General features: G+C 39.4%; 1 protein-coding gene across 3 annotated transcripts; it reads right to left on the reverse strand.

Annotated features, from left to right (window-relative positions):
* Nucleotides 1–872: 872 nt before the first annotated feature.
* fli1rs (Fli-1 proto-oncogene, ETS transcription factor-related sequence) lies at nucleotides 873–24,370 on the reverse strand. 3 transcript variants are annotated; one of them, XM_040030890.1, is made up of 10 exons: nucleotides 24,201–24,370; nucleotides 15,966–16,171; nucleotides 13,822–13,991; nucleotides 9,659–9,862; nucleotides 8,338–8,418; nucleotides 3,723–3,791; nucleotides 3,513–3,575; nucleotides 2,771–2,818; nucleotides 2,441–2,527; nucleotides 873–1,922 (listed from the first exon to the last, which is right to left on the reverse strand). In XM_040030890.1, the coding sequence occupies exons 1-10, from the start codon at nucleotides 24,216–24,218 to the stop codon at nucleotides 1,399–1,401; spliced, it is 1,470 nt and encodes a 489-aa protein (XP_039886824.1). In that variant the 5' UTR covers nucleotides 24,219–24,370; the 3' UTR covers nucleotides 873–1,398. The 3 variants fall into 3 exon arrangements, with proteins under 3 accessions (XP_039886824.1, XP_039886825.1, XP_039886826.1); XM_040030891.1 differs by having other exon boundaries at nucleotides 23,688–24,369; XM_040030892.1 differs by lacking the exon at nucleotides 2,441–2,527.
* Between the last annotated feature and the right edge of the window lie 2,837 nt (nucleotides 24,371–27,207).

A 27,207-nucleotide genomic window follows, 5' to 3' on the forward strand; every position in this document is an offset into this window, starting at 1 on the left:
CACAGAGAGAAAGAAATGCAGGACTCACACTGGATCGTCTCTTCAACAGTAAGAGAAGATATGAATGAAACTAATTTCAATTCAACGAGCATTTTATGTCATCATTTCTATTTCTGTAAAAATTCAGGCGCTGGTAGTGAAGTGTTATTTTTCACCATGTTGTCGTGCATAAGACGGCACGGCGAGAACTCGTGGGGCAGAGTGGTGCAGTGGTCAGCGTTGTCGCCTCGCATCAAGAAGCTTGTTGGTTTGAATCGAGCAGCCAGCTGCGCCCTTCTGTGTTTGCATGTTCTTCTTGTGTCTACATGGTTCTTCGTGGTTATGCAGAGATCCTCCCACGGTACAAAAACAAGCAAAGGCATCGCCATCCTAAATTGAAGGTGTGATTGAATGACCACCCGTCTTGTGTGTGCCCCACTTCTCTCACCCTGTGACAGTTGGGATGGGCTCCTGCTACAGGGTGATAGAGTGGGTGGATGAATGGATGTTATAGTTTTCCCCGAGTCTTGTATACAGTTGGTCTTCTGTTTAGATCCTGAGGAGTTTAAAGCACTTCTACACTGACTGAACATCTCAGACCCAAAGGCTACATCCATCTTTTGTAAATGGCAAATCTGCATCCAGCTTCTTGTTAGCTTGTTTATTATGAATTGAAAGATTTGCTGTGCTATAATTTAATATAGGACCATCTAAGGTGTCTTGTGCTGCTGTAAGGCGTGTGGGATCTTTGAGGATGTCCTGGGGTCTCTGATGACAGACGGTTTGGGTTTTGTGGGCTGCAGTATGGGACCTTCTTTAGTCAACTTTCCTCCGAGTGGATTGGGTGGTTGTTGCTGTTTTTGTTTTCAACTGTAAACATAAAATCAGATCTCTTTTCCTCATACGGGCGTTATTTATTAGCTTTACATCAAGCATTTATGTTTTATTGCTACATGTTAATTCTGTACAATTTCCCTTTTACAAAAAGTCAGGGATAACTGTTTTGACCTGTGAAGTGAAAAGAACAGTTGTAGATCTGTTATGCTACTATGACGTCTGTCTTTACAACAGTCAATATCAAACAAAGTATTTTACAGATGTGTGAAAAAATTCATAACTGAATAACCATTAATATAGTATATTATGAGTTTATTTATAAAACTCCTGGAAGCATACAATACCAGGGTTAATATACCCTCATGTTTGTCCGTGGTTTTTGTTTTTTGTTTTTTTTGTTTTGTTTTTGAGACGGAACGTAACAAAGACAACTTAATAATGCCTTTAAAATTTGAATGATAGCGTCATTTCGCCTTCTTTCAGAGTTCAGCTCTGTGGCAGGTGAGACGGAGCGTGCTTTGGTGCACTTGGGTTCCTCTCCTGTTTCTTTTTTTTGTGTTTTCTGTTCAGTTGGCATCATGCTCAGTAGTACGAGCTCAGGTGGGAGTGAGTGGCAGGATGTCTGGTCATGGCTGACCCAGGATAGATGGGGCTGTTGGGTGAGTTCCAGTATGGTGACGGTGGGCCGAAAAAGTTTCCAGGGGAGACGGGCATAGGTGCAGGATGGCCACCCATGAAGTTCATTTTGGGCTGGTGGCTGTGGTAGGTCTGGACATAAGACATCTCATTCTGGTACTTAACAATCCCACCATCTCCTGAGTGGTTCTGGTGTGCCTGCGAGATGCCTTGGAAGTCAAATTTGTAGGCGTAGCGCTTGCCGTGCACCTTAGTCATGATGTTCTTGTCGTAGTAGTAGCGCAGGGCGCGGCTCAGCTTGTCGTAGTTCATGTTTGGCTTGCTCTTGCGCTCACCCCAGCGTTTGGCCACTTCGTCCGGGTCGGTCATCTTGAACTCGCCGTTGGTACCCTCCCAGGTAATGATGCTGGCATTGTTGCTGTCAGACAGAAGCTCCAGAAGGAACTGCCACAGCTGGATCTGCCCTGAGCCTGGGAGGATAAACGCAGGAGAGTTAAGGCACGGAGTTCTGATTTAACAGTGACTGCATGCTCAAAACAAGAAAGGAAACTGTTTGTGCCTATATTTATTTATTTTCAAGGAATACAATCATCAGTATTTAAAAATGTAAACAGGTCGGCTTTAAAATTAGCATTTAAATTTGTGTAAAGATAAAGTTTTTTTTTTTTTTGTTTGTTTTGTTTTTTTTTTTTTTCCCCCAATTTCTAAATGAGTTCTCTCAAGTCTTGACAGGAAAAAAGTCAAAACACTTTTAGTTTCCAGGATAAGTGAATGAATAAATACAGAGTTAGGGTAACTTGGCTACTTCAGCCTCATAGGATTAAATGCCTCATCATGGATCCATTTGCTCTTGGATAGCTCGTCAGGTTTTCTGAGTGTAACGAGTTCCAAACAAAAGTCAGAATATGCTTTGTTTGTTTTCTCAGCAAATGTGACCTTTTCACTGTGTGGCTTGGTTGAAGTGATAGACATCAGGGCAGAAACCTACCCACAGGCCTGTGAGCGCTGGGGTCAGGGAGCTTGTATGCACTTTGTTTGCCTGTTCGGTTCTTGGATGAGTTGAGGGCTTGGCCTTCTGTGAGGAAACAGCAGGGCAAACAGTCATTCTGGTGAGAGGGAAGCCGGATTTTGTCATAGCGTAAAGCGTGATGACACAACAGCTGTTGCTTGGTGTTTACTCCACTTTGGAAAGTAAGTGCATGTGTGCCAGCCCTTGCTTGCTTGCTTGCTTGCTTCTCATGATGCCAAAGCAGACAGTGTAAAGGCCTCATTTGTATCGTCCTTGTCTATTTATCTTGATGACGGTTCAGATTCTTACCTGGGTTGGCTAGCCGACTGCTAATGGGTCCTAATGTCTGATATGGGTCTGTAAAGAAGAAAAGGAATATTACTTTTACACATTGTCACTTTAATATTAATGCTCCAAGATTTAAATGCCCTGAAATGAGTTAAAACACATTTTCTTGCACACATAAGCAAAACTCAAGCTGAGATTGAAGAAACGCTCGACCAATCAGAGCTTTGAATGTGGTCTTTTGAGGAGGTTAGTTCAAATGTTCTAACGTGAACACAATGAAACCTGCCAAACTAATATAATGCCTAAGAGATGTGTGATCAGTTCACCACTTTAGCCACAACCAATATCTGATCGTCTCAACTGTTAAATGATTGCAGTCAGATTTGTGTTTCAGCAGTTTCTTCGGTGATCCTCTGACCTTTCAGGCCACAAGCTTTGTCTTTCTTTACAATTTGACTGGATTTCTGTGACTTAACAAAGTTTAGGTTTAGGTTTGTGCAACTAAAACTAACAGCATTGTCCCATATTGTGCTTGTGGTGAGTTAACTAAGAAGGAAATAATTGTTAGATGAAGCTCGTTGACTCGATAGACTGAAAACAAACATTTAAAAAGGCACCGATGTCATTTGCATATCATTTTGTGTGACTCCTCATTTTCCCATACTTCCTACAGTGAGGGGTGCAATGAGTTAGAGCCAAAAAAGAAGAAGAAAATGTTAGCAGTAAACCAGGATCTGCCTAAACATACACGTGGTCTTCGTACCTTGGCCAATCCTTGGAGCAGGCTCTGTAACTCGTGTACTGTGCTGGTGCTCCATTGAAGAACCTAAAAAATAATAAAACTTGTGTATAATGTGTGAAATTGTTTGATTTTTCTGCTGCGTTAAAGCCAGAGAAAATGCAAAATCCATTGGGTGTTCTTGCATGAAAACTTCATCCTTATTATCGGTTTCATATCGTCTTTTTTTCATACCTTTAGGCACTGTAGTCATGGTGTTTGTCGGCCAGCTGTTCCTGCGGCTGATTTCATCAAAACTGTTCTCTGTATGAACACAAACACAATGAGGATGAGACCAGACACTGACGAGCATTAAAATCTTTGAAGTGGACATTAAGACGAGTGAGCTATAGTAGGAAGGAAGTTTAGTAAACCGAGACCACAATGATAAGGCTTTGGAGGTCTTGAGATGACCCGTAGTTTCTTGGGAGAGCATTCTTTTGTTCAGACCACCCTTGTTGCCACAAGATTGTGAATTTTGTCTCAGGAGCCGAAGCCATACCCCCCTCATTTCCTTTGTCGGTGCAGCTGTTTCCTGTTTGAAACTGGCTGTTGAGTTTGGACTCGTTGGTTTTGGGGCCAATGTTGTGCCAAGGAGCCTTTCAGACTTTGGCACTGGGCAACATGGTTCTGAAACTCGGCACATCATTTTTAAATCCTTAAATGTTCTGGTAGTTCAGGCCTCTGTTAAAACCCTGCGCTCATAAGCTTTGATTTCATTCAGGGGTTTTTTGGTAATATGGCACCAATTCACAACAATGGTTCTCTCAAGCAAGGTTAATTTTAGTTAACTAAAACGAAACTCTAAAACTAGATGTAAAAACCCCCCAAAATATTTTACTCAACAAAAAAATTGACTTGGAAAATACAACTGAAACAATTTTGGGAACTTGGAAAACTAACGAATGAAACAAAAATATAGAGGACGTTTTATTACTTCGTACTTAAGTCAAATTTAATCACAGTTTGTCTTGGATGTCTACAAAATGTAAGTCAACTGTGTTTTTTATTGTAAGACCTGTGCTGACCCTGACACATGCCCTCCACACAATAATAATAATGATAATAATAATAATAATAATAATAATAATAATAATAATAATGATAAAAAAAACTCAAACTAAAATGAGCAAACCTCCTCTTCAAGCTAGACTTAAGTCTGTTCAGTTCATTTCAGTTTTATTTATATAGTGCCAAATCACAACAACAGTCACCTCAAGGCTTTGTAGTCAAATGAAATGGAAATTGATGAAACAACACAAAACTATAATAACTCTGAACTCAAGGCGAGAACCTCAATAATCAGATGATCGTAGGCGACACAAGTCAAAGGAAGAGACCCCCACCAGAACCCGGCCCCCACAGAGAGGGGCTGTGGGTGATGGAAATGAAAAAATGGAAAAAACCACCAGTTGCATCAAGCAACCTGAAACACAGACTATGACTAATAGCAAACTGTGGCAAACATGAACTACTGCACAGTTGTGCAGTGAGTACTACAAGTTGAATGTCCAGTAACTGAGTGTAGATGCTAATGTGTCCTGATCCACCTCTTACAGAAACGCTTTATCAATGCTGAGACACATCAGTACTTATTACAAGCTACTCCCTCCTACACAAGCTGTACAGGAAGCCATCTCAAATGTTTGTGAAGGTGTTTCACCTCTGGGTCACTGATCAGTTATTAATCATTTGTTGTCACATGAGCCAAGGTGTAGAAAAAAAAGTTACTGTCACTGGGGCCAAGGTGTGAAACATCTCTAAGACATTGCCCCACCATCATGTAATCCAGGGGTGGGGAACTTCAGGCCTCAAGGGCCGGTGTCCTGCAGGTTTTAGACATCGCCCTGAGTCAACACACCTGGATCAGATGATTAGTTCATTACCAGGCCTCTGGAGAACTTCAAGACATGTTGAGGAGGAAATTTAGCCATTTAAATCAGCTGTGTTGGATCAAGGACACATCTAAAAGATATATTTTTAATTTAACTCTTGGTTCTGTATGATGTCAGACATCTCTACCCGTGAATACAAAGCCCCACCCAGCTCAGATAGGCTGTTTATGAGCAGCAGCCAATCATAAGTTGTCTTAAAGGAGAAACTGCTACAATGTCTTCTTTCAGATGGAGGATTAAGGGGGCGGATATAGATGCATATAGATTATTTTGAATAGTGATCATACTAAGCTACTTGAATATAGTACAGCAATTAAAGTATGAAACAAAAAAAGCCCAATGGGTTAATTTTGAATCCTCCAATGCTCCAATTAAAATCATACCGCAGTATCTGCTATGAATGCTTAAGGTAGCAACGGAGAGGCTGTCCATAATAGTGCTCATGCTCAACAGTTACAGAGTACACCAAGTACAGTTTACTGGTCATGGTAGAAAGCCTAGTTTGAACTACTGTAATTTTTTTTTAAATTATAAATCTTTTAGGTAAGTGGTTTGGTAGTAAGCATGAAAGAAATGAAAGACAGTTATGCTGTGTGTTAGAAAATGTAACCTCAGAGTTCAGGACGATCTAAATAAGAGTCTGCAGTGAGGTTTAGAGGAAAGACTGCTGTTCACATAAACCTGAAACAAGAAAAGGTTGGAAATCCTGACGTCTCACAATGGTTTCATTTACTGTAGCTGGTTGTTTTTTTTTGTTTTTTTTTGTGTGTGTGTTTTTATGTTTGTGTGATCAGCAACCTTTAACCCTTTAAGACCTACCATAGAACCAAGTCCGCCAGAGCTTATATTATATTTTTACATGCTGTGGAGCCATTTTTGGGAGCATTACAAGTTGCTATACATCAATGCAACCATTATAGCCCAAATCTTAATAATATGTCTGCATTAAGTGCATAGTAATTACATAAATTGCAAAAAAGTGCAATAAACTACAAAAAAATTAAATAGTTTTTGTTTTTTAACATATATTTCTAGTTAGAGAAATTTAAGAGGCTTATCCCTCAAAACTGTAAATAGAAAAAAGTTGCACAAAAGTTTCCCACCATAGGAAATTTATTTTGAGTGTCTTCATAGTTTTATTTTTGAAATACACCAATTTTTATATATTGCAGGAAAAACGAAAATAAATATTATAATGCAAATTTGCAAAAAAGCAGCATATGCATCAAAATAAACTATTTCCAGCAGTGCAATATGAGTCCTAAGCATCCCAGAAAAGACACAGAAAGTCATAAAGTCAAAGATAACTTTTAAAAAGAGCAGTATAGGCTCATGAGGCCCTGATGGTAAAAAACTACATTTCCGCAAAATGACGTCACTTCCGGTTTCGGGCAGGTCATGGCGGACATGCGACAGTTCGCGCTGACGTCTATTCCAACGTAGGAAGTGTTACAAACAGCTGATCGGATCGGCTAAGCGTGTTTCTGGAATATTATGTTTTTGTTGCTGCGAGTGCTTTTATGCAGTTTTTGCAAAGCTGTATGTGGAAGGAAACGTGACCGAGGACAAGCTGATGGCATCAGATGTAAGTACAACTCCTCCGGTTTCATATGTAAAAAAAAAAAAAAAAAAAAAAAAAAAAAATTATTGCGCTAGCTTACGTGGTTGCAGAGTTACCGGGATTTAAAAATAGTTACGCAAAACAGAGCGTGCCCGCTAGAAAAATGCAGTGCAGGAGAAAGGAACGTATTGTTTTCCTCTGAAATGTAAGAATAAACACATAAAAATACCCTAAAATCAAATTATTTTGAGGTGCCCATAATTTACTTTAACTATAATACTCGAGTAAACATCCACTGCATTTTAATTAAAAACTGGTTTGTTTTTATCATTTCAGTATCAGTTCTGATGATTGTGATGGTTTTGCTGCAGAAAGTGCAGTGACTCGTGACAGTCTAACAGCCAAGCGTTTTATACAGTTCAGTCCTGCACAGTTATCGCGACCTCATTTTGAAGAATGACCACAATATTATGAACTGTTCTATTTTTCAGAACCCTAACATCCTGCATTAAATGGAAATGTGCTTTTATTGAAACGATGCATAAAATAAAAATGCACCTCCCTTCAGATTTGGTTTTAATGCACCACTTGGTAAATAACTGTCCCAGTAAACCGAAACCTCAAATTAGAATTTATTTATTAATTTAACACAAGTCAGCTAATCAGCTTCATCTGGACGATGAAGGTATAACTGAGTTTAATTACAGTTCACCCCAAAATGAACCTTGCATGACCCCAAGAAATGTCGTCCTTTCCTTGTACGTAATGCAACTAATTCACAGTAACTTTGTGGTGCTGAAAGCGGCAAAAACAAAAAATACATCTGAGAACCTAAGCAGCCGTGTGTCTTACCAGAAATCGTGACCAGGTTACTGAAAACCTCCACAAACCTTGTTGTGAGTGGTTTCATGTAGGAACTATTTGTTTCTACCAAACTACACCCGCTAACTGTATCGCAGTGCAGAAGGAAGTGTGTATCTGACACTAGGCCTCGTGCTCGTGACGGAAGGTAAATATTACCAACACTGCCTCTTTGAACTGAACTGTGAAGTTAGCTAGCTGTGCACTACTTTTGGGTGATGGATGCAGACAGTCGAAAGCAAAATGAATACATTAAAAATATATATATTTATATTCAATTCTGAGGTGAATTGCACCTTTTAATATATGTGGAATCGGTGGATAACTGAACAACTTTGATGTTAGTGTTGCTAATTATGATTTTTCACTAAGCAACAACACAAAATCCCTCATGTTTGGTATTAAAATATTTAGGACCTCATCACACAAAGAAGCTGATTAGGAGGATGTGTTGTCCTGAAAGTGGGTGAAATGTGCCAGAGGTTGATCTCACCTGTTTTCACCTGTCTGGGCGGCTGTTGTTGTGGTGGTGTGTTGTTGGTGGGAGTTGTTGGGTAGGAGAACGTTGGACTACCTGGGGAAAAAAAGATTCAAGAATGAAATAAAAATCAATGTTATATTCTTTTAAACAAGCACAGCAGAGTAGAAAGAGTAGTGCCTGTCCTGTGTGTCAGAAGCATAACGTTATAACTGTGGGGTGGGGGTGCTTTGTTTTTCCTGTTGCTTCAACAGACTCGACTTTTTTGTCCAGCCAGTTGAAAAGAATGGACTGTGAATGCCTCGTGAACCGGTAAGATAACTTGAAGGTGAAAACTCAGGCTTTATTTTAAAAAATGAGGATCTATCAAAGACTGAGGTGCCAATTCACCAGAAAAATTCTGGAAGGATCTGAGAGGACCATTTCCTGTGATACTGAAAGAAATACTTTTACAAACACTGCATCATTTTCTGCAGTAAATTCATCACCACGGCTGTTTTTGTTTCACTACTTTTTAATCTTTTTTTAAATCTGCTTTCGAACATTTAAAACCTCAAACCTTTTCCTGCAACCTTTACTTTGATTTTTTTGTTAATTCAAAATGTCTGCTTCCCTAACCTCAAGGCTGCTAAGCACCCACATTGTCTTCCTCACAGCCCACCCTCAGTGCAACACTGGATGCTGCTGTTCATTTGTCCACCTCTTGTCGAACCAGCTCAGACACGATGACTGCAGTGATTTGCACTCGTCAAACTGCTGCTGCTTCAGTCGCAAACACTTGGTAAATTATGTAATGTAGTACGGATCCAAACTCATGGTGACGTACGTGTGTTATGCGAAACACAGGAAACCTGCTTTTGCAAAGAGGAACAGTGGCCACAACGCTCAGTGAAGACCACAAATTTGGTTAACAGAACAACAAACGAGAGCCTGAAGTGACATCATGTTCCTCAAAACAAAAAACATCATGAACTCTTTATTTGCCCCCAATGAATCTGCGTTTCTCTTAACTGCACTGATACCTGGGTGGAGTTTATTTATCAGTAAATCCAATTCTGAGATAACAAACCTCAGGAAAAATATTAAAAAAAAATCCAAATGCACACTTTCAAAAATGGTTTTTGCTGCAATTCTTTTCCGAGTGTTTAATTTCAGAAGATCTTCATTACACGGACAAAAATGGAAATGCTTCAGCGAGACTAAAGCAGCTGGGTCGGGGAACTGTTAGATCCTCGTGTTCGATGCATTTCTGCCACTTGAAAACCTTTGAAATCTGCGAGACGTGAACAATGTTATCAGCTGCAGAGCAAGATCTCACACATGAAGCCAGCCTTACTCTGCCGGAGGTAATTGAGGTGCGAGAGCAGGATGTCTGCATTGTAGGCCGACGTGAGCCGCATCATGTCGTCTTTGGTCATCTTGCACAGGGCTTTCCCATCAAGCGCTTGGAAAAGCATGACATCCACCTGCTCCAGGACGTACTCCTTGATGGCCCAGTCCAGCCACTGGCGCACGTGGTCCTGCGTCCACACCTCGGGATCTGGAATTGAAGAGAGGCGCTTAGTCATTTATTACACAGACTTTCACTCATGTTTGGCATTTTTTTTGAAGAGTTGAACATCCTTTGTGAGGCTGTTCTGCTTTTTGTGTATCAGAAACTTTCAAACAGGAAATTGTAGAAGCTACTTACTGGGGAATTACCATAAATTACTCTGATTAATCTGGTCACTGATTTCCTGTGAAAACACTTCCAGGATTGGTTAGCTCAAGCAGTAACTTCAGCTTTGATGTGAAGACTTTCACACGAGTTTAAAACCTGGATTTTCTTTAACTCAGCACTGCAGCCTGAATGTGAAGATTATTAAAATGTTCATTTTTACAAAATTGAAGTTTTACCTTTATGATGTCAGGAAAATTACGTTTTCTAAAATGTCAGGAAGGAATCTTTAAATACCAGCAGTGCTCGCCTGTAATCCTTCACACCATCACATTGGGGGGGGATGAAAGAGTCAACAGTCTAAAGAGCACTCGGCACACAGCTAAATACGACCTGTTTGTTTTGGAGGTCATGAAAGTGCTGATTAACACCGGATACTTCTTAGTGATTCTGATAGTGATTGTAAAATAGGTGGTAGGGTGGGAATAACCACACTGTCAAAACAGATAACACACCCCTAACCAGAGAACACGTTTAAATGGGTCCTGCTTATATTTATAGTCATAAAAGTTCATCCAGTGGAGCCATTCAGAGGGTATCTGGTGATCTTTAAAGGGCTGTGAAGTCAACTGAAATTTGAGGCCGGGATTGTTTTTCTTTTTTCTTTTAATAAATCAATAGTCATCTTAAAATTTATGACAACACTTCTGTTATATTTACGTGCATAATTAGGAAAATTACATTTAAAATAAGCTGTTCTTTGGTTTCAGCCATGTGTTTTCTCTTTCTGTTTTTTTCTTCTGACTGTTCAACTGCTTCTCCATCTGCGCTCTTGATTTCCCTGAAGGGCTCAATATTCAGGGAGTAAATAATGACCATAATACTGAGCTGAAAACAGCTTTTTAGAAATATTACAGTGGCTTTGACAAAGCCGTCTATATTTACGTTCATTAAGCATATTTCATGTACTTGGGAGTGTTTTACATTTTTGACATGCATTAGTGTTGTAGTGCCGGTTGGTGGGACTGAAAATGGCCCATCAGCTGTGTGTTCTAAATTATTATGAAGCGCTGAAAGGCTTTGAAACTTATAATAATGAAAAAAGATTTTAATATTCGATTTGCACACAAACTGGGAATAAATGAGAGAAACATTGGTATTGATGGTACCGGTCTGCTATTGGTCAAATTATTATTGTAAAGGTGAAACATTGGTGTGAGTCCATTAGTTCATAATCTACATACAATACATGTTAAAAAAAAACATTTTTGAGTAAACTCTGATTACACGTTTGTTCACACATAGAAATATTTTTTTAATCTCACCCCTTTGCCATATGTCATTAGTCAATATTTAATCAGCTTCCTTACTGATATAATCTGCAGAAGTAATAACGAACATATTTCTGATATATATACACCGCATGATGAAATTTCCTAAACTCTACTTATTGTTTTTTACTCATTCTAGCCTTAAAAGTATTTTTTTTTTTGTTTATTTTTAATCGTGTTGTAGTAATATGCATCTCACGGAGATAGACTTCATCTTGAATATTTCTTTTTGCTCATTTGGATTTTCATTGTCTTTTTTGTTATTGTTTGAGGGATCCAATACATGTTCTTGTTCATTTATATAATGCTGAATATTGTACTCTTTAATTGTATCCTGTGTGCTAAGAGCCTAACATGTTTTTAAGCTCAAGTCAGTGGCAGCTTCAGCTTGGCTTGGTGTTGATCTGTTAAAATATACCTGGTCCGATTCAGGAAGCTCATTTCCAGCAGCAAACAATGACTGTATGCTGTGAACTGGCTGTGATGTTGGACGGCAGCTTCAGCTCTGAGCGGACGTTATCCTGCCCTTTAGCTCCTGATTGTTCTGATCAACACGTGTTGCTGTGATGCAACATCCGTGTATTATAAGGCAGAATAACTCTGTGATGGTGACTCACGGATGATTTTTACATTAATTTTAAAATCATCCACCTCACCTGCCAGCTGAAACGTGCACTGAAACATGCTGTCTGTTTAACGAGTCTCTGGGGATGACAAAATCAGGGAAGCTGTGACAGAGGAAGAATTTAGATGACTGGACCCGTGATTCATAGCAGCGATAAAAGGGACAGCAAACTGAACTACTCAGCTAGAAATGACACATCGGCGCGTTTAATCCAGTTTGTGCATGGGCGATTTTTTTCCTCTGCAAACAGAGAGATCGGTGCATTTTTCACGTCGCTCAGCTGAAACAAACTTGCATCGACACCACGACTTATAAAAACGATACACTGAATTAGTCGCAGCGACACATCCTTCCTGTTTTGTCATGTTCACATTCGTCTGATGAGTATCAGCCTTGTGTGTATTAAATATTAGCGCTGGTGTTGTTCTGTACTCTCAGAAGATCAACAGATGTGAAAAGCAGCCGGTGGCTACGACATCAGTCTCATTCATTTCAGATTTTTTTTAATACCTTTCAAATGTGTACTTTTTAAAGATAGATACTGTTGCTGTAGAAGAATGTGAAGTAAATATTTGTTTATCTATTGTTGGAGCTTTTTATTCGTTATTTTTATTATTTTGAAATTTGTTAAAGTTTGTTGTTGGTTTACTTATATTTTTCGTTATAAGTTTTATTTGTAGGTCAATACTTGTTTCATTTTTTGCTTTGTTTTGTTGTTTATCTTGTTAAGTCAGCCAGGAAGAACAGTAGGGCCATTTTCTGTAAGTAAAGGGACTGGTATAGGACCAGCATGCACTGGGGTGGGCCTATGGTTTTTTACCAGAGCAGGAGAAGCAGCAGGAAGCAGCAGAAATGGATCTTTTTTTATTGCTTGCCAAACTGGATAAATAAACCATAAAATGCAACTTTCAAGTTCTGGATATTGGACTTCTTTTGCCTGCATACAAAATCTTACCACAGTGCAGCAGTGGCTTGTAGATTTTAAATTGTTGGATGTTTGGTTGGACAAACATTTATTATTAGCTTTATAGCGATATAGATTTACTAACAGGTATGAAAGCTACTGAAATATGCCTGCATGTTCCTGCAGATTAATATACCATAAAAACCATGTTGTACACAGTTTCTTGCTATAAAAGCACAGCAAATAGGAGCTTTGCAGTCTAATACTACCAGCTGTTTGAGTTACATTACACTATTATAATAATCTTCATGTGATCTCCTGATGTATATTACAGTGAAATCTGTGTATTACATACCTGCTTCGTTGCAATTCTGCATTCAAATAAAAAGTAAAATAAAGTGAGAGTAAATGAACTGCTATGGCAGAAGTGCTCAGTTAATTATTTAAAGCATCCCTTGAGATAAATTCCTGTGATGTATTAATGTGGTGCACACATATTTATGTGATTTCTTAGGTTTGCTTTGAGTTTAAAAAAGAATTCATTTCAAAGAATATTTAAATACTGTGTTTTCAGACGTAGCTGCTGGTTATTTATGTATTTTCATTACAGTCCTGAAAAAGGAAGCGAGCTGATTAAAACTGAAAATGTTGAAGCCTGCTCATCAGGTCTGTTCTTGCTTGTTCTCTCTTTTGTTAATATCACAGTCCTGAGTGTTAATTTTGCACTTTAGACTTCACACTTTTTTTGAAAGCCTGATGTCACCTTGTGCCACAACTGCTAGAAACCTGCTATTGTGTATCTGTTGTGCTCCGGGGCTCTTTTAAGAGACGAATAATTACACGCACATGCCCGTCTCTGATTCAGTTAGTACTGATGTTGCACAAGCCCAGGCTGTGCCGGCTGTTGGGAAACCGTCTCGTGATGGGGACAGTGATGCATCATGGCGGCTGAGCGCCAGCTCATGTGAGTGGCTCAGCTCACCTGCTGGCACGATGACCCTCTTCTCCTCAGTGGCACTGCTGGGTGGGGTGGTGGCCTGGGGGCTGACGCGGGGCTCCGTGTACGAGGAGGCCTGGTACTGCATCGAGGCCCCTTCATTGCTCATGTGTCTGGAACGCTTGGTGACGCTGCAATCCACTGGGGACTCGCGACTACGACAAAAGGAAAAGAGAGGCTTTAGTCAGCATCTGAGGAGCAATTTCAGTCTTCTAAATGTCTCGGGAATATATCAATTACTCTCCACAGTCAAATTATGAAGAGAGAAAAATCTGTGACAATAGACTGGATGCAGTTTCAGCCAGCTACATTTCCTCTCAGAGTTTTTGCTAGTCTGTATATGACAGGAGGTAAATTTAGTCAAACTGTTTCTCTGCAACAATTTCCACTGAAATGACCTGTCAGGAGTAGGTGGCGTGCATCACTAATTTAACCCAGTTTTCACCACATAGACAGTTTTTGCATAAAAATAGAAGTTGTTAGAAAATACTTGCACTCAGTAGCGCTGATCTAGAATTAAAAGCCCTACTTAAATAACGGTGCAGAGCAGAGTGTACTACACTTAAATATAGAAAGCAGATGTAAATGTGTCAAGGTTAAAAATCATATTTGTATTTGTGAATGTAACTTGTTGAAGTCATTTTTCATGTTATTCTTGTTTGATTTATTCTGTTTAAAAGCTTCAGAGTTGAAGGAGGTTCCAGAATATTTCACCGACTTGGGATTTTACTTCAAATTCAAAGTCCAGCTGAAATCTTGCTGATCATAGAATCCCAGTAAACACAATACAGGCACTTGTATCGGTAGTTTTGGTAGGAGCAAAACTTTTGAGCTTTACCCGAAGTGTTTTGCACGTTCTGTATTTATTCAGTTCTTTTATTGAAGCGGTAATATTTACCGTCACATCAGATGGTCAAAGTTGTGAAAGTTGGTTGCTAAACTGGCAACCATCTCCATATCAGCACTGTTAACCTGCTGGTCCTGTTGAGACTGACTCACTACGTCAGGCTTCATGCAGCCACTCGCTTCATGCTGTCTGAAACAATCAGTTTTGGTTAGCTACCTCGCCATTCATGGGATTGCAGTGTGATTGGGTGCCTATCACAAACACAAGGTAAGAACAGAAAGAAGACGTGGCTTCTGTGCTTAAAGCCTGAGCTTGTGTGCCTTAATAATGATTTCTGACATCATACTGAGCCAAAGAAATCTGTAAAACTGAGCATTTAGAGTAGTCTGAGCTTTCAGTGCAAAGGGATTACTTGTGCTGCAATAAGTTAACTTTTAAAAAAAGTCCATTTGAATTAAAGGATTTCTATTAAAAATGGACATAAATCCCTGTCAATTAGATTTAACATGCAACAAATAGGAAAAGAAAGACTTAAAAAATACACTGACTTTACTAAATGAAAAAGCTGTTCAAGCCTTGTTAGGATATCTTATTAGATCTACACAGAGCCTTATGCAAATGTGGAAAAATGCTTTAAAAGGTTCTACAAGGTTTTTCTTTTTTCAGTCTAAGTATCAAAAGTAGAAGTACTTATTCATTCAAATGTCAGCTGTGATGGATGTCACATTTGAAATTAATAGAACGGCAACAGTCTAATAGTGTTTATGTCTCACAGTGGGAGGTGGATGCTGATAAACAGCCTGCGTTTGAGTAGTTTAGCGGTTTCTAACCGAAGAAGCGGGGAGAGAAAAACAAACAAACCAAACAACTGATTTGTGTTTTCAAATGAATCTGTGAGGTGCTCACAACATTGATATCTCAGAAGCCAAAAGTTTTGGAAAGTATATGCTTAATGTTTTTTGGTGTATCGTGTTTTATTAAGTAGCTGCGGAGTGTAAACGCAGCGCAGTATAAAGTGAGCAGCGTGTTCAGGTAACAATAATGCAGGAAATTAAAATATTGAACATAGGGACCCAAATTTCCATCACAGCCGGCCCACGCTTTGTAGCGATGATGGGGGGGGAATGAACAAAGCCGTGACCACAATCAGAGGCGGGAATCTGGGAAGTGAACGATAAACAAATATTTTTAGTATGTGGAAAACCCGAAATACCAACGTGGACTCGAGTCAGATAATACGGGAACCCGCGCTCTCCTGTGGCCTCGGCGTGCCGTGACTCACCTGGTGCCATTGACGTGTTGTTCTCTCTTCCCAGCACTTGGTGCTCCTGGCCCCACCCACTCCGGCTCAGTGGGCTCGGGGCTCTGCTTGTTTGTCTGGCTGAACCCGCCGGGCGACGTCATCTCGGTCTTCATGTGCATGGCCGGGGCTGCGGGGTAGGTTGGCTCGAATATGGGCTGATCCTCACTCACCACGGACAGCGCTTCCTGTTCAACAGAACCGCGGGTCAGTGTCTGCCGGGTCACAACCTGTGGAAACTGCTTTTTCAAAACACTTATTTTTATCCACCGAAACGAGCAGGAGCTGATTGTAGCAGCAGCAGCATTGGAGCTTTAATGCTAAAATGTTTTCTGCTTGTATGAAACCAGATTGAATTAATCACATCCAGGATTTGGAATCAGGAAATAATATCGCGTATTTCAAGTATATTAATTCATGCTGCCATAAAGTGTTAAATCTGTGTCACAAATCTAGAGTTTAAGAAGAAGGTTAAGTGATCTTCACTGAATACGAATTAATTTCATTGTTTACGAAATGTTACTCAAACAGCAGGAAGTAATGGATTTGTTGGCGACTATTTTCGCCAGTGGATTAATGCACGTTAGTGAGCAACAGGATGATGTATGTGTGACTGAGTCAAAACAAACTAGTCCCCCAGTCAGGGGTTCGTAATAGTTTTTGGACAACAATGGCAGAGAGGAAACATATATATCAGATCAGATACCTGCTGCGAGGAAGCACATTTCTATTTTTGGAAACTTGCTCAACAAAGGGAAAAATGGCTTCCAACAGAAGTTCGGTGGTTGAGAATCAGCAAACATTAAAAAGCAACAAATTAATGCGTGATGTCAGTTAATATGGGCTGAATACGCTGTGAAGTCTCGTTTTAATATTTAATTTTATTTCTTGTGGATGAAACGTGTAATCTAGTTTGTTTTTGTTCACTTTTATTCAAACTCAGTTAAATTCACGACTGCATTACACACTTTTAGAGTTGCACTCAGTGGCTACACCGATAAACTGCTTCTGAATGTGTTTTAGACATTTACCATTATATTTGGTTCAATCCATTTTGTAAAATAAACGATCTAATTTTATTTTTTTTTAATAAATTAAATGCTTCTAAACCCAGTTTGGGAGTCTGGGTTCCTGGGTATTATTGGAGATACTTCACTTAAAATAGTTGCTAACATGGGATTTGGTCTTTATATAATTAAAAGATGTGCAAAATTCTGACCCAAAAAACCAAAAACAAAATGATGGGTTTTTAGGATCAGATAAAGAAATGCTAAGTGGCACAAAATAGACGAGTCCGCGTTGAAACATAACTGTCTGGTTGGAAGGTTGAATTCAGTCAGATGAACTATTGTTGATGAACTGTGCAGGAATGGAAGTAATTACACAAGAAACCAGGAAAACTGTCAACTTTAAAATGTTGAAAATCTTTTTTTGTTTTTGTTTTTTTGTTTATGTTGCAAAATGTATGTTTATGTTGTGGTGTGTTGTCTAGATTGTCATTGTTTTATTTATGTTTAAAAGTGTTTAATTTGTTAATTTTGATAACATTGCAAAAAAAAAATAAAGATTATTTTCCTTCGATTTTGTAAAAGCAAAATAATCCCTGATTTTGTTTTCATGTATTTCTTGAAGGCCTCAAGACGAGAACTTGAGTGACAAATTTCAAGAAAAAGTATTTTTAGAAAGCCCTAAAAAAAGGTAATCATGTCGATATAATGGAGCATATTTTTGAAAACAGAAGCACATGAAAATCTGTCAATCAAACATATTGCAGTTTTCCTGAACTTCAACTGTCTGGCTGAAATTCCCTTTGTAAGAGGCCAGATTTGGGCCCTGGGCTGAGTTTGAAGGATTCAACTCTTCTCTGCACGATAAAGAATTCCCCTGTGACTGTTTAAAACTTTAAATGCATGTTTAACGTAAAAAGCTACAGGAGGTTATGAAACCACTACAATGAGGAGCGAAATGAACTGTGAAAGCAGCCAGGAGGCTGTCTAATCATAAAGAACATCAGTAACCTTAACCACAGTTTTATTTTGTCGTTAGGATCGGGGTTGCAGGGAGGGGGAGGGGTGTTAGCTCAAGGTGGAGTCTAATTGAGATTTAAGTCCGTCTTCCTGTGCTCAGCGCCCAAAATGTGGCCTCAAAACCGCTCGAAGATGGCACTTTCATCCCACGTACTCAGGAGGCCAGAGACCGGACCTGTTGTTCTGTCTGCTGCTCAAATTAAGTGCGTGCATGTGTGATGCGACCACGGCCATCTAAGTGGGTGCAAGTGCATGTTTGTTTAGAGGAGCTGAGCATTGTCTTTGGGCCTTGTACGTCAGTGCCGTGCTTTTTCAGTGGCCTACAGGAAACCAGGCCGCCATGTGCACAGGAACCTTTTGGCACAGGCCAAGGGAGAGGAAATGGTGGGGGAGGGGGTGCATAGTGTAAAAATGTGGGTCATTTTAAAGCTGGAAAACAACCCTTAAAGGCCTGTGGTCAGGAGAGGAGAGGGGTGGACGGAAAGAAGAGTATGAGCCTTGATTGAAGTGCCGCCATCACATTGTTTTTCATTTGTGCGTGTGTGTGTTGTTTTGTTTGTTTGTTTGTTTTTTAGCTCAATTGTTGCCTGAGCACTGTGAACCACATCTTAATGCATGGCACACAATTCGGCATTTCCTTCATGCTGCAGACAAACTCCTACAGAAGTCAGCTACTGCTTCTGCTGCGTGGAGCGTTTGCTGCTGTGTAATGGATACGCCCTTTTTCTAGAAGAAGGTTACGTTTTCATTTCACTCCAACCCACGATTACGCAAAAAAGTTGCTCAAGATTTTAAAGACACAATTGTTACGAAGAATATTGAACACTGCACTACTGTCAAAATCATAGACTGTATGTAAAAGATGGATGTCAGCACCTACTGGTTTGTGGACTCCTTGCTTTGTTGAAGCCTCAAATTTAGGTTTCAAAATGTGAGTCGTTGGAAACATTTGAGCCAAAAGTGGCCATATTTGGATGACGGATGCAGTGTTACATACAAACACAGACACCTGCTGACTAGTGTTAATGTAGCCAAATACAATGCTAATACTCGCCTCCTCTAAACTAATTAACTAATGAGGTGAGAAGCTGCACTATAGGACCATCCAGACTTCTTGGATGGTCCAATATTACAAATGGCTACAAAGCAGGTGTCAGTATATCAGATAACTGATTTAGAAAATTCTTCAGAAAGCACCAACACCAAATATACAACTGCCGGGTCTATTTCTCTGACTCATATTACTGGAGATGAAGCCAGTGACTACAGTCACCAACAAAGTAGGATGGCCTCATAATGCCACGTGATAAAAATCTACACAGATGAGAACCCCCTCCGCCAAGTATAGTCACTGTGAGCACACAAATACGATTCAGGGGTGGGTTTTTTCTTTCTACTGTAAACATGTTTATTTGTGCTGTAAAGTTGGAGATTTTAACTTGGGACTCTCAGCTTCAGGCTGCTGTTTGATCAAAATTCATGCAGATGGTTGCCCATATGGAAACGATATATATAAATCTTATAAAGTTTTTATCTGTCTTGTATGAAACTTGTATGAAAAGCATACAAGAGTGAAAACACATATAAGATCCCTTGAAAAATTACATAATGAAACTTGTATGTTTTGTATACTTACTAAAAAAATATATGAAAGTAATGAGAAAGTGGCCACTTTCATGAGTAAATCATATATGTTTTTACTATTTCTTTTCCATATGGGTACTTCAGATGAATATCTGTCATTTAAAAAAAACTGCCTACAATACCCATAATGCAACATGAACGCTGACACTTTTGTAAACTACCATCTAATATTGTTTTTATTTCGAGTTTGCAGTTTTTTTTCTTGTCATGCTTAATGTAGCCGAACCAAAACCTTATTCACACTTTGTTTACAGGAATACTTCCGCATATGAAAGACCAGCAACAGAGTCTGACGCATGTAATGCTGTAAATGTAGGGCTCTGTGTGTGTGTGTGTGTTGTATGTTTGAGAAGTGGTTAGCAGGACTGCATGTTGTGCTTTGTTCTCCATCTCTTTGCTTTCTTTTACTTCTGTTGTCCTCGTGTTGTCAGTTTGTCTTCTCACACTCCGGGGGCCTTTACTCTGTGCAGAAGTGAAACAGTCAAGTGAAGGCGGGATAAAACTCGCTGCTGACAGCAAATTCTCACGAGAATGCGTGATAGTAGGCAGTTGTGAGCCGTAGCTGAAGATCGTATCTTTTTTTTGTTGCTTTGTTTAGTTTTTTAATTTTATTTAGAGCTCAAAATTCAAGCTGATATTATCGTCACTTGCAGTTTCTCATCCAAACGTTTGCTCTTTGGCACAGTGAGTTCAGTGAAAAGCTCATGCACACTCCCGCTCTTTCTTTATCTGTTTCTTTCTGCTCTTTCCCTCTCTCTTCATCTCCTCTGCTCACTGATACAAATATACCAAACTGCGGCCTGACCGCCGATGCCACAACTGACTTCCTGTTGAGAGCGTTTCAGGCTGTTGCTCAGTGACACAAAACTGCTTTTAAAAACATGACCTTCTTGAAACTGAGGCCGCCTTGTGCCTCGATGTCCTAAAATTTACGCCGCTGCTGCTCACTTTGATAGCACGCACTTTCCACTTTGAGTGAGCGCACAAACACGAAGTCCTGCATGGAAACTTTTGACATGGCTGTCAGCAGCTTTGCAGGTTGCATCAGTGCAGTCTTGCCCAAGCCAGCAACTAAAAGCGTGCTCACAGGAGGCCTGTCGAGTTGGGGATCTTTATTCATCTTTGTATAAATGACATTTTAGATTCATAGTTTATCCACATTTAACCATGAATCCAAATGCCTTATATTCCAAGACTCACTTTAATAACTCTACCTGCAAAAGTCATTTTTCAGTAGCACACGAGAAGGCCATTGCAACAGAGCCTGAATCAGATAACGTTAGGTAGTAGTCTGTTATGAATCACACACGAAGGGTGTTGGTGTTCAAAGACTCTTAGTTTTTACTGCCAAGACCTTTTCATTTAAAGGAAATTTCCCCTTAAATATATCCTGCTGCATGTACTATTCTACATGTATTTGTACTGCTAAAGTTCACCTGTAACCAGGGCTGCAACCAAAAACTACCATTTAGGTATCTCACAATCTAATGAATATGTCCTGGTTAATAATTTGATCTATAAACAAACAAACAAAAATTGCAGAAATTCCTGTGTAAGCCTTAAAATACTACAAACAGGTAACAAATTAAAGGAAACCAACATAAAAGGTCTTAGTGAGCCAGACTAACCTAAATGAAATGATTCTGCAGTCTGAAGCATTTAGTGGAAGGATGAAACACCGGTTTTCCAATTATTTCTGTATTTGTTGTGTGGCAATATTAGGGAAGACTGCGGTCTAACAAAACTGTTAAGGTGGGCTGAGATTTGGTTACTCTGAAACAATTATGATTCACATCATTTTCATTATCTTCAAACCATTCACCTTTCACCCTCACCCCCTGGATAAGCAGTGTTATCCTTAATCAGGAGAAAAATATTTCATAAACAACTTTATATAGATTTACAGTGGCCCTTTACCACTGAGGGGATCATTTGACCCAAAACATGCTTGCAACACAGCATAACAAAATCACCACATCCCCTAACCATAGAGGTAGAAGGTCATTGGTTCTACTTTTTAAAGGGGAGGGAAAACTGTCAGTTCCCCAGTTTGGAATCTAGGTGCACTAAAAACAAAAAGTAGCCCTTTTAGATGAATTTACTGTTGTTCGTTTAATTTGTAGTTTCCAGCAGGTTGCCAAATGGTTAGCAAGACAACTAGAAAATATTTGTGTAACAATTTTATTTTAAAGATATGTCTTTTATCTGGCTCACTGTATAAATGTTCCATATCTCTACCTCTACGCAATATTTAATAAAACAATACACTGTATGAAGGGGTTAAAGGCCAAAAAGGTTGGTAAGCCACTAACCCTAAGCTGGAACAAAGGATGTGGTTAACAACTTGCAAGAAGCAGTTACATGATTAAAATCTGTTTTATATTTAGTCGTTTATGACGCCCCTCAAGGCTTATCTTGGGCTGAAGAAGCGGATTGGGTGATATATGTTGATGCCTGCATTATCTTGCCTTCAGTAAAATATGCTGCATGCAGCCAGACAAATAACCTGGATTGATATTTTAATAAATAATAGTGCAGCGCAAACAGGACTTCCACATATCCATCTCAAACGCTGGTATTTTAATGAGAAACATTGTATTTTGGTGATTTCTGAGTTCCTCTTTCCCCCCCTCGGTGTTTTTATTTATAGAGACTAAAAGTCTTAAAGCTTAACTGAGCTCCTGCTTACATAAGAGTCTGATTTCGGGTTATTTAAGTTTAATTTAAATAAGAATAATAATAAAAAAAAAACACCTACATTTGTGTTTAAGTGCAGCCCACGCATGAGGTGTATGCTGCAGTAAAAGACCAGAGATCACGTTGTGCAAAGGCACAGCCCTTTGTCCTCGCCATGTCTGAAGCAACAAGTGGCAGAAAGGAGAAGTAAAAGTTGAGCTGATTTTGCAAAGGCTCGAGCAGCTGCGCTTTGTGCTGCACAAACAACGGTGCGGTTTTCACAGCTCGGATCCTGACAGCACGCAGGCCTCTGCAGGCCGCAAACTCGGGGCCAGGCCTCTCTGCTCCAGCTCCCTGTCAGCGAGGGAGCGGGCAGCGCAGCTACGACAACGCAACGCCTCACTTTGTCCACTTTGTTTCTGTCTTTCAGAGCCTTTGTTGCCTTTTTGACTTTTTTTTCTGGTCCAGGGAGCGGAAATGTGTGCGGAAAGTCTGAGGTTTGAGACAGGAAGCCTGCTGCGTTCAGATAACGACACCTGACAAGTGCTCCCGTTTGCTGCTATAAATTATTCTTAAAATAACCTCAAACACAATCGACAGCTACAGAGTACAAGAGAATAAGCATCTGGATAATTATATAAAAATAACAAAGAATCCCAAAGAGTCTCCCGACACTGAAACTACAAACTAAAAAGAATTAAAAAAAAAACTCGTCATAAAGGATGTTAATAATAATTTAAGGTTTACTTTCAGTATGGCTTCATTTTGCCCCTTTTTTTGTACTAGCCCTTTAATTGCTGTCCTTTTCATAACGAGAAACCACGTATCTCGGTCATGTTTAGCGCCTAAAAACAGCTGCACATACAAATGCATGTTAGAAACAACCCGAGAAATCAGCGAATAATGACTTCCTGCATCCGAGGAACGCTTTTTCTTGCAAAAAAGGTTTTGCAGCCGTAATGAAATTTTAAAGGAATTCGTTATAGTAATTAATTTTGAACTAATTAAAAATGTCAATATTAAAATAGCGTCGAAATTAAGAATTGTGATCGTGCATACTGCAAAAATTACAGTACAGAATTATATACGTGCATATAAAGGCCCAGTGTTGCATACAGGCGCAATTTAATAGAAACCGAGCGTGAATTGGGTCACTTGAGTGCACAATCGGATTAAAATAATTGCATTTTCCCCTCGTTGCGCAACAGTCGGCGCTAATTTCGGTAAAAAGTTCGTTTTCTCTCTGACACAGAGGCCTTTATTTCAGCTTCTCTTAGAAGATAAGACATCGAAACAATTAACGGTCCCCAGGAGACGATAAACAGCTGTAGCTGTAATAGTGTGGAATGTGAAATACCAGTCATCTGATGGAAATGGATCCTCCTGCTCCAATTCGATCCATGACGCCTTCGAGGACACCTGCCTTACGCGCACCGAGAAAGTCCAGCATCCCTTTCATTTACTTCATCTTCGTTAAAGAAACAAAAGCGTTTATGAAAGCGATCGGTGGTCAGTAATTTGACTCTCCGTGCCTTATGCTTGTCGTTAATTGTGGGTCCGTGAATAATGCAGGAAGAGCTCGACGAAATTACGAAAAAAGTCGAAAGGCGTGCGTTTGGAAATCCTCTTTTACGCGTATAACCGGCCACCAATTAGTGTTTTTATCTGAGTGTAAAGATGTAGTGGTTAGTTGTGTTATTATAGAGCCGACATACAACCACGAACGGGAAGGAAGAGGAAATTTTGTACAAGAAGGAAAGAGTGGGGAGCTCGCATCACCGCCTTGACTCTCTCACTCAGCAGACTCACGGTGTGGGTGGCCGCCTGTCATCTTCAACACGGGCGTTAAAAAAACGGCGCAAACACCTACCTTTATCGAACAGTCCATTGCAGCAGCAGCCTCGCGGTCTTTGTCATTTAGTCGTTTTGTGATTGTTTCAGTTAATTTAGCTCCTAACCTCACTTCAAATCGTGCACGGCTGCATTGGCTCTATGGCGCAAACCATTGCAGTTACAATTTTTGCTCACAGACCATAAACCGGATGGCAAGTTTTTTTCTCCCCCCCTCTCTCTCTCACCCGCTCTCTCTCCCTCTCTCTCTCTCTCTCTTTCACACTCTAAATTGGGAAGTGAAGTCACTCTCAACACTGAAAGCAGTAAAGTCACTTCTCATGAAACCAACACGTCCTGCTTAGAAGGAAAAACAAAAAAGCTTTATTAGATTCATAAGAAGTCAAAGCATCAACACACCGTCTGAAGCGCGCGAGGCTTAGCATCACCTCGACAGAGCTGAGATGTGACTGAATATATATATATTTGTCAAATACAACTAGCCTCTGTGATTTTAGTCCCAGCGGCTTTAAATGGTTAACAGCCAGACTTCACACTATTTGCATGTAATTTGATTACAAAAATATTCTTATTGGGTAATAGGTGCCCACGATTTAGAACAACTTACTACACAACATTAGAAATAGAGTCTAGTAAATTTGTGTTTTTAAGCGTTATTAAAGGAAAATCACAAAATCTCCTAGAAATAAAACTCCTGTCTGTGTGTTTGAGTATGTTTCATTCAGTCCCACGTTGTACTGAAGCCATTATTTTGTTTTGATTTTTTTTCCACTGATCTTGTGAATATTTAGACAACCTGACTATATGAACATATGAAGGCCATTTTTAGCCTGTAGTCATAGGACAGGCTGAAGTTCATCACTGCACACCCTACACTCCACACGTTTCAGCGCCCACGATGGTGTAAATCCAACAATAACTGAAACTACACACAGAGTTCCATAAATAACTGCAACTTTTAATCTTTATTCCTGTGATAAATATCAAACATTCCCTGAGAGTAGGACATATGAGATCAATTAATCCTCATATTTTGAAAATAAGGTTTTATTATTAACAGTAATTATGTTGTACTTGGCGAGCACTGGTTCCTTTTTTTAAAATATGTATTTTCTTTAAAAAAAAAACAAGCCAAGCACGTGTCTCGTTGTAAACAGCTGGCTCAGCCTGAAATTGTGTGTCTGTTGTTGTCATTTGGTTTCATTTCACAGTAGATGTAGGTGTGTATCATGACTAATAAACTAATAAACTCCTCATCTGAAAAATTGCTTTTCCTTGGCTGTTTACACTTAAGGAAACCCACTGAAAAAGATTCATTTAGAAAAAGCAGAAAGTAAAACTGGCCTTTTTGTGCCTGTGGAGAAGAAAAATAATTCACCGTTACTTCACCAACAGGGAAGCACCTACCAGTCATAAAAGTGTGTTTTTGGACTCTACTGTCTCTAAGCCTCCCTTTCTCTCTCCTATTTTTCTTTCACAAGTAAAGTTAACATTAAAGGTATATTTCTAGCAGTAGCTCGGCGTTGTAGGTGATTGAGCTCTTCAATTATTTCACTTGGTTTGGGATTGCAGTGTGCAGCAGTTTTTTAAACTTCCTGTCAGACTCCCACCTGATTGCATTTGAAGTGCAAACAGACAGTTATGGGATATTAACCTTTCACATATATTATGAACCTGTAGCAGATTAAGGGCCATTATGTTAACAAGCTCTTGTCTCATTTTGGTGGCAGATGTTAGTGTTGAGTGATGGATTTGGGGCACAGGCCTCTTTTTTTTTTAAGTGTTTTGAAATTGCTGCATAGGTGCCCACATGAACACTAATGTATTCAAAAGTCCACCTGCAGCTTAGATGAGACTTCCACAATTTGCATCGTGCAGCAGATGGTCGTCTTGTTTCCCTCCTGAGCTGCAGTGAAGTCATGCTACCATAAAGAGAAGATATTGCTCAGAAAATGTAGACACATCTCCCTGGTGTGAAGAGTAAGTTTTCCAATAAGAAGTACTGCAGCCCCATGCTCACCTCCCCACTTATAAGAGAAGGAAAGATTATATCACAAAAAAACCCCTGTTTGTGTTCTTGTTGTCACTTTAAAAAAAATCTTCAACTTCCTGCATGTTCATAAAGATCGTAACGTTTTGAAAAACGCGTCTGACCTTTAGAAGATCTACATTCAGTGGGGAAAAAAGAGCTGTTCATGGTGGCAGTTAGTGCTTTGACAGAGTGCATCAGCACAGTGCAGTTCATGAAATTTACAGGCCCTCTTAATAAGAGGTTCCTGTTTCATTCAGGACTGCTGTAGAAAATGTGGCCCTTGGCTCGTTAGCTAAGGAACTTTTGGATTTTTATGAAACATAAAAGATATATTTTTAATTAGTCCACTTTTATCCTTCGGGGCTTCTGGGGAAAATATATTTTAGCCACACAGTAACAGTCACAAATCACCAAACAAAGTTTTTAAAGTAAAACTGAAAAACTTACCAGCAGGGGAAAGGTGAGATAAGATAGCACTTTATTGATGCCCTGCTGGGAGGATTAGATGTTACAGCAGCACAAAAAAATAACCTGGCTGTAAAGATAAAGGGATTAGAGCAGGTAAAACTACTCTGCAATCACAATTTAAAAAGTACTGTGCAATCCAAAGCCCCACATAACCGCATGACGTAACTGTAGGTTAGTAAATACACGCAAAACACGATTATATTCAACAAGATGAAATTCATGTTTCTGCTGCTTTAAGAACTAAATGAACTAAGTGTGTGTGTGTGTGTGTGTGTGTTTTAATAAATGTTGTCTTTATAAATGTGTACCATACACAACACTGAGAACTTGTGATAATCAGGATATTTAAAATGAAATATCAATATTTTCTTAATAATGCCTATATGATAGTAAAAAGCAGGATTTTCTTTTACTTTTAGATCACACAAAACAAACAATTTTCATGTTTTTTAAAATAATATTGTTATGTTGATTTTATTTTGATCTGTGAAGTGACATTCTGATACGTAGCAGTCTTGCTGTAAAG

Source organism: Simochromis diagramma, unplaced genomic scaffold (assembly GCF_900408965.1).
Source record: "Simochromis diagramma unplaced genomic scaffold, fSimDia1.1 OVJJ01000361.1, whole genome shotgun sequence".
NCBI lineage: Eukaryota > Metazoa > Chordata > Actinopteri > Cichliformes > Cichlidae > Simochromis > Simochromis diagramma.

Bases quoted from the DNA above. Each gene is read 5' to 3' on its own strand.
- fli1rs (XM_040030890.1), bottom strand. The intron at 13,992-15,965 runs GTGAGTCACGGC...CTTTTGTCGTAG, and splicing joins CAACACGTCAATGGCACCAG to TCGCGAGTCCCCAGTGGATT. The intron at 9,863-13,821 runs GTGAGCTGAGCC...CTTCAATTCCAG, and splicing joins GAGGGTCATCGTGCCAGCAG to ATCCCGAGGTGTGGACGCAG.